This window comes from Globicephala melas, chromosome 1 (genome assembly GCF_963455315.2).
Source record: "Globicephala melas chromosome 1, mGloMel1.2, whole genome shotgun sequence".
Taxonomy (NCBI): Eukaryota; Metazoa; Chordata; class Mammalia; order Artiodactyla; family Delphinidae; genus Globicephala; species Globicephala melas.
The window spans coordinates 156,004,830-156,017,363 of NC_083314.1; the positions used below are offsets into that span (position 1 = coordinate 156,004,830).

At 53.3% G+C, this 12,534-nt stretch overlaps 1 protein-coding gene across 2 annotated transcripts; it reads left to right on the forward strand.

The window, feature by feature from the left end:
* The first annotated feature begins 208 nt into the window (after positions 1–208).
* Positions 209–12,210, forward strand: HPCAL4 (hippocalcin like 4). Of its 2 annotated transcripts, XM_030865362.2 has the most exons (4): positions 241–399; positions 6,320–6,489; positions 6,595–6,810; positions 8,155–12,210. In XM_030865362.2, the coding sequence occupies exons 2-4, from the start codon at positions 6,328–6,330 to the stop codon at positions 8,350–8,352; spliced, it is 576 nt and encodes a 191-aa protein (XP_030721222.1). In that variant the 5' UTR covers positions 241–399; positions 6,320–6,327; the 3' UTR covers positions 8,353–12,210. The 2 variants fall into 2 exon arrangements, with proteins under 2 accessions (XP_060163439.1, XP_030721222.1); XM_060307456.1 differs by lacking the exon at positions 6,595–6,810 and having other exon boundaries at positions 209–399.
* The last annotated feature ends 324 nt before the right edge of the window (positions 12,211–12,534 follow it).

Below are 12,534 nucleotides of genomic sequence, written 5' to 3' on the forward strand. Positions count from 1 at the left end.
CGTGGACACTTTTAACCTCAGACGATGGCTCGGGGTCTGAGCCTCAGGACGGGGTACAGATGGGGGTACAGCTCTCCGCTCTTTCCTCGCTACTCTGGGAAGCTCAGGGCGGGCGGGCGGAGCGCTCTCCTGCAGCCGGGCCTCACTGGGCACCAGGTCCCCACCTGAAACCCCGCCTGCCACTCCGCCTCAGCCGACCCAATCAACGCTCAATCTGCCCGGGATGAGGCGGGGCTTATGCAAATCGTGTCGCCTCTGAGAGACACATAGTGATACAAGAGCTGGGAGGCGACTCGGGCGCGGACCTTGGGGAACCTGGCCGTCGGCCCGCGAGCTAGTCTCAGTCTCCGCGGCCCGCCGAGGCTCAGAGTCATCCAGCGACCCGGCGAACGGCCTCAGGTAACGTGGGCAGGGCCGGGTGGAGGCCCTTGTCCCTTCCCCCTCCACTCTTCATTCCCATTCCCTCGTCTCCTGCCCCCTCTGATTCATCTCCCTGACCCCTGGTTCCAGCATAGGCGGCAGCATGTGGAGGGCTCGCCCCTGGCCAGGGGACCCCCCCCCCACTCCAGTCCACGCCCCACAAGTCCCAGGGAAGGAGGCAGAGTTGCCTCCTTACCCCCCGAGCAACCACAGCTCTGGCCCCCAATACACAGTCACACGCACACATACACGGGGGTGTGGTGTTGCCGGTGCTAGAGAGGAACCCATCACCCTCCCTCCTTTGCAGGTGGGTAGTCCGCTCAGCCCCATGGCAACCTCCCACCTCCACAGGTAGCCCCTACCCACACCCTACCCGGCCCCACCGGCAGCTCACTGCACTTCACATCGTAATGTCCCTGCCCCAAAAGACAGCCTCCACCTCCAAAGAGAGCCCACTCCCACTTCACACTGTCCCCTCAGACTGTCCCCACCTCCACCCCTCAAGGTGACAGAGCTCACAGCATACCTGGGGGTAGGAAGAGGCTCACCACCCAGTTCTCCTCCTTGTGACCCTCTCTCAACAGGCCCCCCTGCCCATGGTCTCAGTGCAAGGCAGAGGCCCCATGTTTGGCCTCTTTCACCTGGCTTCAAGATAAATCAGGGACACCATTCCCCAGCAGACCATCCATACCTGTCAGTCACCACTGCCAAGGTCCCAACCTCCTCCGTTCCCCTGACTTCTCACGGCCAAAGCACCAAGTTTTCTCATTCCACCTCTCAAATATCTTTCTAATTCGTACCCTCTCTGGCCTTCTTGCTCCCAGCCACTCCCTCTCTCCTATCTTCCTGTGTCTCATCCGTGTGGACTGTATTGCTCCTTCCCTAAGGCAGCCTGAACCTGGAGGGCAGAAGAGCTGGGTTCAAATCTTGCCTTTGCCTCAGTTGCTGTTTGACTTTAGCCAAGTCACTTCCCTCTCTGATCCTTCGTGAGATGGGGAACAGGGGCAGGGTGGGCAGGACAGAGAGTGGACTTGATGAGATGATATTGGACAGCCTTCCAACACTGACGCACTCTGGTTCTGTGGTTGATTATGAGAGAACAGGACCCTTTCTCTCTTACCCTGAACCATTAGGACATTTCAGAGAGGAGGCTTTAGTCGTCACCAAAAGGACATTACTTCTTACCCAGGCCTGGGTACGGGCCAACCCCTTCCCACATACTCTCCAGGCCCAGGCTCCTCCTCAGCAGTTCGGAGTCCCTCCTAGACCATCAGCCCACATGGCATGGGCAGCTCCAAGGTGGAGGTGCTCAACAGGGCCCACCTTTTGTTTATCATTCCCTGTGTCTCACTAATAAGGAGAGGGAGAAGACCTGGCTTTTGCTGCCATGGCCACTGCTTGGAGAAGAGCAAAGGGAGGAGAGGAAAGAGAAAAATCTCCTGACCAGGGAGCTGTTGTCACCATGGCAACAGTCTCAGCACCAGCTCCTCTGAAGCTGGGTGAGGGTGTGGGATTATTGCCTCCCTCAGCCCCTCCCACCCTCCCTGCCATTTCCGCATTTGGAGCCCACAACCCTGGGTCCTGCGCTCTGAAAGAAGCCTCTGAGCCCAGAAGGGCAGCGGCTTTGTGTATGGGGCAGTGCCAGCTCCTTCACAGCTGGAGGGCAGCTCTCAAGAGGAGCCCGCCCACATGCAGCCAGGCCACAGCTCCAACAGAACATGCCCCCAGTGGGTTCTGGCCTTCGCCTTTCTGCTGATGGGTTCTACTTGACTTTGGGTGAACTCTTCCTTTCCTAGGGTCTGGGTTCCATTGTCTCTAAGTGGGAGCAATGGCAGGAGAACACAGATAAACAAAACAGCCTGACGCCATTCCAAGGAGAAAGAAGGGGGTTCTGCCCTTTGCATATAATCCACAAAGGGACATTCACTGAACATCTCTGTGTTCCAGATGTGGCCTTTAGGTCTCTGCAGAGCAGTTCTGTGTTGCCACAGAGGGCAGAGTGGCAACCTGTGTGGGGCAGCGACAAGAGGGCAAGTAGGAACAAGGGGAGAAGTACTTTCCTCGCTGTCCAAGCTGCTCCCAAACAGACTGGGTTATATCGGGAGGGAATAAGCTCTTTGTCATGGAGCAAAAGTCCTGGAGAACTTTTTCTGGCTCAGACAAGAGTGTAACGCAAAAATCTCTCCCAAGTCAGGCTCCATTGTGGAATTCTAGAGCAGCAGGTGAGGGTCAGAGAGCTCTGAAGTCTACGCACCTGTGGGGCTCAACTCCATGGGCTCACAGGTTCTCCTCATGCCCAGAATGCCAAGTTCACGCTGCTGACTGTCAACTCTCCAGGCTGGGAGAGGCTGATCATAAGGAAGTGGGCTTCAGTCAGGCCTGAAGGCTGATTATAGCTGCATCCACCCCGAAGAGAAGAGAGGATATTAAGGAAGATGGAAACAGCTAAGCAATAGTTGAAGTGGGTTCTGGCTGTGAGAAGACTAACTTGAAAGTATGCAATTGTGAGGGGAGCAGTGGGAGGTGAGGCAAGACAGGTGGACACACCTTGACACCAGATTCTAGCGGATTCTGGAGTTTCAGGAGCCCCTGGGCATGGCCACCCCTAGTCTATATGGTACTTCTGGGCAAAACTAGAAAAGACATTCTCGTGGAACAGAGGAATGAGAAGGAAACGCACCCCCTCCGAGGCAGTTGAGCCCACAGGATGGCTTGGCAAGCAGTGCCCCAGCTGGGTTTCAGCCCCCTTGGCTGTGCCCCTGGCCCTGACTATGTGGGGAGAGAGGACATGGTGAAGGTTCCAGGAACATTTCAAAAGAAGTAACAATAGGACTTGGTAGCAAGTTGAACCTAGGGAAAAGGGAGAGGGGAAACTAAGGGTAACTATGATCACATTTCCCCGCTGGGATGAGGGAGGGAAGGAAGGAAGGGCAATGGAGAGAGAAGGACCATCACGGGTTGAGGGTGAGTCTGGTTGTAGACGTGCTGAGTCAGAGGCGCTGGTGCGCCACCCCAAAGGGTCGGTATTTCTTGGGTATCAGACACTGTGGCCTGGAGCCAACCAAGATGGTCCCACTGAGGCCAAGGGGGAGATCAGAGCTATGGTTTTCCTGGAAGGCAGGTAGGAGTCTGTACTAGACAAGAGTAGCCATGATTTGGAGAGGGTGGTCCAGGCAGGTGGCATGGATTCAGCCTGGGTGTAACTCAGCTAGTTTTCTCCTCTCTCTGGGTTCCAGTTTTCACTAAAATGAGGGGATGATCTTAAAGGGCATCACCAGCTTTGGCCTGCTGACCTAAGAGCACTAGAAGGAATGAAGAGAGATGAAGGAGGAGTCATAGCCCTTGGTGGGCCTGGGATCAAATGGGCACTGAGAACAGGTATGGCCCCAGGAGACAGAAAATGGTAGGAAGGCAGCGCAGGGAAGGAGGAGAAAAGGGGCAGGAAGTGAGAGTCACACAGATGCCATCTCACACACACACACGCACACACACACACACACGTGTGCACTCTGGCAGATTTGCAGTCTCAAACGCTGATGTGCTCCCACCCACTCCCAGCCCTTTACGCAGACACTCAGGCACATCCCACAGGAGCAGAGGGAGAGGCTCTGCCTTCCCCGTCAGATGCTTCCACCCCTGGGTTCTTGAGCTTTCTTGACTATACCCCGAGCCCTCAGGGTGCTTTGGGCTGGAGGAGGGGGCAGCTGAAGATGGAGCCTGCCTCCTCCTGCCCATGCGTGTTCCACACGTACCCTTGACTCTGGCCCCAGGGCAGCCGTTTTGGACCCCACAGTTCTAGGCTCCTGAAGATGTCACACCTGCCCCTCCCCGCCTTCTTCTGGGAGCGCATAGGAGTCCGCATTCTCTGGGGTTGGTAAGTGGGAGAGGATGTTGCTACCCCTACTGCCCCTTGATCTGCCTCATGGCCCAGTAGAGGGATCTGAGGCCCAGAGCTATCCTGTAACTCACTGAGGTCACATAGCAAGGGAAGGGGCATGGACCTGACCCGTCTCAGATCTAGTTACCTAGGGCACTCCCAGCAGTAAGGATTAGAAGCCACACTGGCAGGCACTGGGCTGTGGAAGTAGAATTCCTTCTGCCAGCCTGAGGGCTTCCTTTTCCGGAGTGTCTTCATGACAAGCTACCCTGCAGTTGGAGTCTGGCACCCCTCCAAAGAGACTCCAGGCAGGTCAAATTCACCTCCCAGGCCATGTCCTGGGAAACTGGGGCTCTAGTGGGACATTCCTGAATGTCCACTCAGCCTTCCGGGTCTGGTGGGGGCCTCACTCTAGCCAGGCTTCATGGGGGGGCCTGTACCTCCCTCTGCAAAACATTCCTTGGGCACAGGCTACTTGAGGGGCTCATGTTCGCACTGGGGACTGACTCTTCATTCTCCCCAAACCTGTTTCTCAGCAACACCACCTCTATCTATTCAGCCCCAAATCTGAGCATTGGCTGCAATTCCTCTGTCCCTCTCACCCCCGCATCCAGTCAGTCCCCAAGTCCTGCTAAGGCCCCCTCCTAACATCTCTCAGTCCATCCACATCCCTCCACCACCCCTACCCTAGTGTCATTGTCTCTCATCTGAACTCTGCAGCAGGACCTCTCTGCTCTCCCTCCTTCCCACACCCAGGTCATCTTGCACACTGTAGCCAAAGGAAAAATCCTAAAACGCATTCCTTCTCTCTGGGTCCCCGGCACCATGTCATAAGCAATCTATAAGTGTTTGTGGAACGAATGTGGTCCTCTTAACACTTGCTTTAAAACCCCAGGAGCTTCTGTCCTCCACGGGTAAAGGCCAAACTCCTTGGCATGGATTGAAGGCCCTTTACAGTCAGCTGTCTACCTCTTTGACCCAATTATGAGTTAGTGAAGGTTGGCTCATGTCGACTTTATCCCCATCACTGGCACAGGGCCTAGCACACAGTCAACCTCAATAAATGCTCAGGGAATTGGGCTTCCCTGATGGCGCAGTGGTTGAGAGTCTGCCTGCCAAGGCAGGGGACACGGGTTCGTGCCCCGGTCCGGGAAGATCCCACATGCCGCCGAGCGGCTAGGCCCGTGAGCCATGGCCGCTGAGCCTGCGCGTCTGGAGCCTGTGCTCCGCAACGGGAGAGGCCACAACAGTGAGAGGCCCGCGTACCGCAAAAAAAAAATGCTCAGGGAATGAATGAACGAATGAAAAGGAGAAGGCAATCAGCGTCATCAGTGCTACCAGCTAGGACTTCTATTTGTACAGAGGAAGGAGGGAGAGAAGTTTCTTGCTGGAGTGGCCTGGAAGGCCTTGAGGAAGAACTTGGGAGACATGCAGGGGGAGCATGTGAGGAACCTGCCTGGCAGGAGAGGAGCCTGCAGAGGTGGGTAGGGGCTGAGTGCGGAAAGCTCTGAATAGCAAGGGGAGGATTAAGGCTCTCTTCTACGGGTGTAGGGAGCTATGGAAGGTGTAAAGAGAGGAGAGGATGAAGATTGTAGCATGCAGACTGGGCAGTGAGAAGGAAGAGTGCTGAGACCTGGAAGGCTAGAGATCCTGGTTTCCAGGGGAGGAACCCTGCTGTGAGGAGAGGGGCGGGGCCTGCAGTAGACAGAGGAGGCCCTGTAATGAGGGGAAGCCCCCAGCCCAGTTGTGTGTAGGGGAAGGGGTGGGGGGGGGAGGTAGGAGCTCCTATGGGAAGAGGTGTGGTGAAAGGACACAGCCCAGCTGTAGGAGATGGGGGTTGTCCAGAGTGGTGGTGAGAGGAGGGGGACCCACCCTGCTATGGAAGGAGGGGTCCTGGCTGTGGGGATGTGGAGTTTGTTATGGGAGGGCGCTGTGGTGGAGAAAGGGAGCCTTGTCCTACAGAGACCTGGGGGAAGGCTGCTGAGGTGAGGGCCAAACTGAGGGAGCTCCCTGTCCCCTCAGGCCCTGCCATGGGGAAGACCAACAGCAAGCTGGCCCCAGAGGTGCTGGACGACCTGGTTCAAAACACCGAGTTCAGTGAGCAGGAGCTGAAGCAGTGGTACAAGGGCTTCCTGAGGGACTGCCCCAGCGGCATCCTCAACCTGGAGGAGTTCCAGCAGCTCTACATCAAGGTAGGAGGAGCCAGGCACCCCGGGGGGCGGGCCGGACGGGCGGGGGCGGGGCCAGGCACTCTGCGAGGCTGTTGCAGTGCCGCAACTCCAGTGTCCCCGCCTCAGTTCTTCCCCTACGGCGACGCCTCCAAGTTTGCGCAGCACGCTTTCCGCACCTTCGACAAGAACGGCGACGGCACCATCGACTTCCGGGAGTTCATCTGCGCCCTTTCGGTCACCTCCCGCGGCACCTTCGAGCAGAAACTCAACTGGGCCTTTGAGATGTACGACCTGGACGGCGATGGGCGCATCACGCGCCTCGAGATGCTGGAGATCATCGAGGTGCGCTGGGGCGGATCCCAGAGACCAGGGTGTGCTGGGGTGACGCGCTACCTGTCTTCGCTGCAGGGGCCCTTCTCTGGCACCGCCCTCTCCAGCCACCCTCCACTCAGGCCTCGGGAGCCACCTCGGGACACCCCACCACTCCCCTCCTCCCTCCTCCCAGGATCCAGTGGGTAGCATTGGTTGGGCGCTCAGTGTGGGGCAGGTCTTGTGCTATAGTGCTTTACCCAACAACTCCAGGGGGTAGGTACTGTTAGAAATCCCATTTTACAGATGAGGAGATGAATCAAATGGCGGTTCATGATTCCAGTCTAAGGAGTCTGACTCCAGAGTCTAAGTTCTTAACTCATTATTATTTCAACAAATGTATACTCAGCGCCTGCCACGTGCCAGGCACTGTTCAAAGTTCTTGGTTTCATGGGACATTCCTTCTAGTGAGAAAATTTAACGACAACAAAACTTGTGCTGTGTCAGGCAGTAAGTGTTATGAAGAAGGTAAGTAAAGCAAAGTGAGGGGAGAGAGCGATGGAGGAAAAGCAATTTTGTGTAAGGTGAAAGGTGAGCAGCGACCTGGATAAGATGAGGGAGCTAACCATGTAGGTGTCTGGGGGAAGAGTGATCTGTGCATGGGGGAAGAGTGAACAATAAATGCAAAGACCCTGAGGTTAGACTGTGTTTTCAGTGTTCAAGGAGTGGCCAGGAGGCCAGGGTGGTGGGAGAGAAGTCAGCAAGGGGAGAGTGGTAGGAAGGGGGTCAGATAGGTAGCCAGGAGTCCATCTCTTAGCATCATAGTCTGGGGTAGAGACTTGACTTTCTTCTGAGTGAGATGGGAGGCCCTTAAGGGCTCTCTCCATTCTCTGTGTGGAATAGGGGGTGGGAGGGCAGCAGAAGTAGGGAGACCAGTTTGGAGACTTCCACTGCAGGCCGGTCAGGAGGGGATGGAGGCAACAACCATGGAGCAGTGGAGGTAGCAGGCAGTCGCTGGTCATTGGACCTATTACAAAATTAAGGCTGACAAGATTTGCTGAAACATTGGATATGGGTGTGAGAAAAGGAGAGTCGAGAATGGCATCAAGGTTTTTGGTCTGAACATCTAGAAGAATGAATTTGCTGTTCACTGAGACAGGGCATGCTGGGGCCCGAGCAGGTTGGAGGTGAAGAGTTGGGTAGTAGACATGTTTGGTGTGAGATGCTCGTTAAACCTCCAGTCTCAATGACCATTTGTCACCTTCCAGTATCCTCACATCTCCCAGTGTTCTCCACGCCCACCCCCAGGCCCTTTCGTTCACCCCCAACCCTCCCTTCCCATTGTGAGTGTTCACACCTCCCTCCTTGCCCCACCAGGCTATCTACAAGATGGTGGGCACCGTGATCATGATGCGCATGAACCAGGATGGGCTCACGCCCCAGCAGCGTGTGGACAAGATCTTCAAGAAGATGGACCAGGATAAGGACGACCAGATTACACTGGAGGAGTTCAAGGAGGCGGCCAAGAGTGACCCGTCTATTGTGCTGCTGCTGCAGTGTGACATGCAGAAGTAGAGGCTGGTGAGGGGCAGGGCCCCTGGCCAGGAGGGGCGTGGCCACCTCCCAACCCAGTGACCTCTGGTTGGCCCTTCCCCAGGGGGAGGGGGACTCCAGCCTCACTCTCTGGCCCACCCACCCCTCTGCCCAAGTCCTTGCTCCCCTCAATCAAGATCCTTGAGGGACCACCTAACTCTGGAATAGAGACAGATCCTCAGGTATCCTGTGGTCTAGCCCCAGCCCCAGTCTTGGCCCAGAATCAACATCCACTGGGCATAGGGGAGTTGGTTTTTGCATCAAGGTGCAGGGTGAAGGAGGGGGGCTGGGTTCTGCTTTGAAATTCTGTTCTTCCTGGGATTGTGCTTTATAGGATGTGGTCCCACAGACCCCGGTTAAAGGGCCAAATTGGGTCTGTCCTTTGCTGAGGACCCAGATCCCTTAAAGGTGGTCTGTGTCCTGCCCCCACGACTCTACCTGGCCCCTCTGGCCCCAGCCTTTGGAGTGTTCATTCAGTCCTTTCTTCAGCTAACATTTATTGAGCACCTGTTCAGCGCCAGGCACCTCTAGGTGCTAAGGCTATGGTAGTTTACAAGACTCATTCTGTGCCCTCCGGCAGCTCGTAGGGTAGTTAGTGGTCAGGGTCTCAGACAGGCATGTTGAGCACAGGTGAGCAGAGGGTGCGGTGAGGCTGGTTAGTTTGAGAGGAACTATTAAATCTTTCTGCTCAGCTCCACACAGAGCTGCAGAAGGACGAAATGAAAAGTGTTTGGAAGTCTAGGAAACATGTCAGGGGGAATTTTAAGAAAAATTGAAATTTATGTAATACCTATATTTTTAGGACCCTTTAAAAGAGCTAAAATCACTTTATTAGTTGAGGATATTAAAACATACTTTATATTACTTGGTTTCTTGTAAAATGATTAAATGAATACTGAAAATGCTAATTTTCAGGGGGAAAAAGAACTGAGAAAAAAGAGAGACAATATCACCCAACTTACCAGATGACAGTTTTTCTTATCAGGCTAAGTCCTGAGCTGTGACAGTCAGCAGTTTCTGCTGCTTCCTTTTTAATGATCTTTTTCAATTCAGTGAGCACGTCTCTGCTGTGCACTTATTCTGGTTAGGTGCTGACTTCAGAAACAGAGAACACAAGGTTTGCCAAGAGTGAGACAAGTGTAGTTCCCACATCTGGATTTGGTCTAGTTTAAGAATGGGCTTGTTCTTTCACCGCTACAGAAGCAGACGGAGCTAGAAGACGAGGACCAGCCGGCCGCTGTTTTGGCTGCCAGGCTGCATGTATGGACCAAATGTCTAAAAATGTGCTGGGCATGCTCCATTGAAAGGCTTTTTCTAACCCCAAATCCTAAGTCCACCAGGTAGTTCATCATCTTCCAAGTGCACTGGCTTTGCTTTCCAATGTCTGCTTTCCAATTTTGGATCCATGAGCTATACAGCTGCATGCTTTGAATGCCAGAAAATTAATCTTGCTTCTTCATCAAGTCTTTCACTTTACTTTCTCCTGTGCTTGTAATCAGAAATTAACTTCAATGTGCAGTGACAGTGGATTTTCTCTTGAACTGCTGGTGAAAATAGTCTAGTACACAGGTGCTGTCAGCCCAGGGTGGGAGCTGGGAATGATTGCTGGGTTGGGGGGCGTGGGGTTGTATCTTCAGGAAAGAGATGCAGCATACCTCTTACTTTTGAGTGCTCACCTGTCCTCCCTCTCTGCAGGTGGAAACTCTTGGGGATGCTGACCTGTGGTCTCAAATTCTATTAGACTTTCCTTCTTGCTGCCCTTAGGGGTGGCAAGTCCGCTGGGTTGCCACCCTCTTTTTATCCTGCCAATGACCAGCCACATGGTAAGACTGGGGAATTCACATCCTTGGGCAGTAAGCAGCAAGTTTTTATCCAGTAATGTCTCAAGGGATGTTTCATTGCTCTCAGGAGCTGGCCATTAAGTGTGTCTTGTGCTGTCAGTCAACACCAGAGGTACATAGGAACTCAACAGCCCAGCTCAGCTGAGACTTCCAATCGAAGGCTTTTACAAAGTGGGATTCCTGTCCCCCCAACGTTGACTCTAACCTAACTCACAATCACACAGAACTTCATGGCTTTCGAAGGCTTGCATGGACCCCTCTCATTCTATCCTCACAGCCTAGGGAAATAGGAATTTTCATTCCATTTCTCCAGACGTGGAAGCTGAGGCACAGAGTAGAGTTCCCTGTGCAAGATCACAGGAGGTGGCACAGTGCCAAGACTCGAACCCAGGGCTCTACAAGGGTTTCTTCCCTTCAGAGCGTCTTCCCTGCTCACTCCTCTGACTCTGAGTTGCACAGAGATTGACTGTAGGACAAGCTAAGTTGGTTTTGGTCTTTTACAAGCTTCCTGCTAAGAAGTTTCTGAGGCTGTGGTCTTCCATAAAGAAACAGGAGCTTGATCGAAGTCCCCACATTTTCAAGGGTCTTATTTTCTATTTCTGGGCAGCTCTGCTAACAGGTCAGTGCTGTCCTAGGAGACCTCTGACTCAACCCGGAAAGCATCTTTCACTGTCTTTATTATCTTCTTCCCTGAGAGAACTGTTTTGTTTTTTCCTAGATGGTGGGCAAGTCCTACCCATGACGGCATGTTTGATCACTCCAAGCTTCTGGACATATACCCATGGGTGATATTTGATGGTCAGGCCAAAGATTCTCAGACATCTCAGCAGTGTGAACACATAATGCCAGGCTGGGAGCTGGGACCACCATCTTGCTGATGGGAAGGGCCACAGGCGGGCCAGACCTTGCTCCCACTTGCTCCTGGGTGTCCCCAGGGACTGTGTGCTTAGGAATTTCTGTGGTAGAGCACCGGCCCTGCCTTGAGAAGAGAGGCAGGCCTCCAATCCCTGCCCCAGCTAAGAGGGACTTGCCACAGAGCACAGGGTTAGCAGAGACTGAAATATGACTCGCCTAGACACAAAAATATACAGACAGTTAAAATGCTGAAATATCCAAACTTTCTTTTGAAGTTCTGTATCTTCTTGCAGCAACTCTGTGAATTACAAGGTCCCCAAATCTGCCTTCTAACTGTATTCTGTCTTTATTCATCCTTTTGGGCTAATTGAAGGGGGACCCTTATTTCTTATCTCTAAAAGTCACCACCAAGGGCAACTTCAGATGGCCACTCTAGTCTTCTGAGCTGTACTCAAGATTATATGACTTACATTTAAATCAAAAGTTAAGAAACAGGAAGCCCATAAGCAAAGGCACTGAATCTTTTCCTGATAATGGCAGAGTCCCTAGAGGTAGAAATTCATCCTGCTGCAAAGAGAGAGAAGGAGGAGAGGGGAGAGAAGGGAAAGAGAGAGAAGAGAAGAAGCTGGGCAGGGTAGAAAGCTGACACTAAATATTTTTACACAAAAATTTACTAAAGCAACAAATATTTCCTGAAGATCCACCCTGGGTGAGGCTTTGTGCTGACTTTAGAGATCACTGTGGGGGCATGAATACATTTCTTACATATTTTATTCATCCGTTTTGAAAAAAAAATAATTCAAATATGCAATTGAAAAGTCTCAGAAAAATATGGAATTTTTTTCCTGAACTTTTCAGCGTTTTCTTTTACCTTTGCCAGAGTGTTGGGGGCAGGACTGGACCTCCAGGGTGTATGGCCCTTCCTGCTTTGATGGAGGCTGCAGGAGGGTGGAGGCCTGGAGAAGCAAGGGAGGCTGGGTGGCAGAAGGGGGGCCTCCCAACTCCTCCAGCGTGGCCCCCTGTCCCCTTCAGATGTGCTGCTCCAGGCTGTGCCTGCAGTGAATGTCCTCAGTGTTCAACCCTGTGCTGTGTGGTGTATTTTTTTTTTTTTTCTCACTGACAGTGAATAAAAGGTGTGACCGTACCGAGAGCTCCTTCTCTTCCCTAAGCTGAGATAGGGCTGGGGTGAGGGGAAACGGGGAGAAGAGGCCTGAGGGAGCTCACACAGTGGGGGAACCTCAGCATCCTCCTTGGGGCTGAGGTCCTTGTTCTAGGTTACATGGAACAGAGACCCACACGAGCTAGTTCAAAGAAAGGGGTGAGCATATTACAAGGGACCCTAGAGATGGAAATTCAAGAATGTCTGGGCCTCAGGAGAACTGGGACTGTCAATGGGGCCTCTGTCCTCTCGTCTCTGGGCCTGTGGAAAGACAGGAAATGAAGGCTCAGAGAATGGATGGTAAGGCTG

Coding starts and splice junctions, on each gene's coding strand:
- HPCAL4 (XM_030865362.2), top strand. CDS start 6,328: ATGGGGAAGACCAACAGCAAGCTGGCCCCAGAGGTGCTGGACGACCTG. Junction 6,490..6,594: donor TCCAGCAGCTCTACATCAAG/GTAGGAGGAGCC, acceptor TCCCCGCCTCAG/TTCTTCCCCTACGGCGACGC. Junction 6,811..8,154: donor AGATGCTGGAGATCATCGAG/GTGCGCTGGGGC, acceptor TTGCCCCACCAG/GCTATCTACAAGATGGTGGG.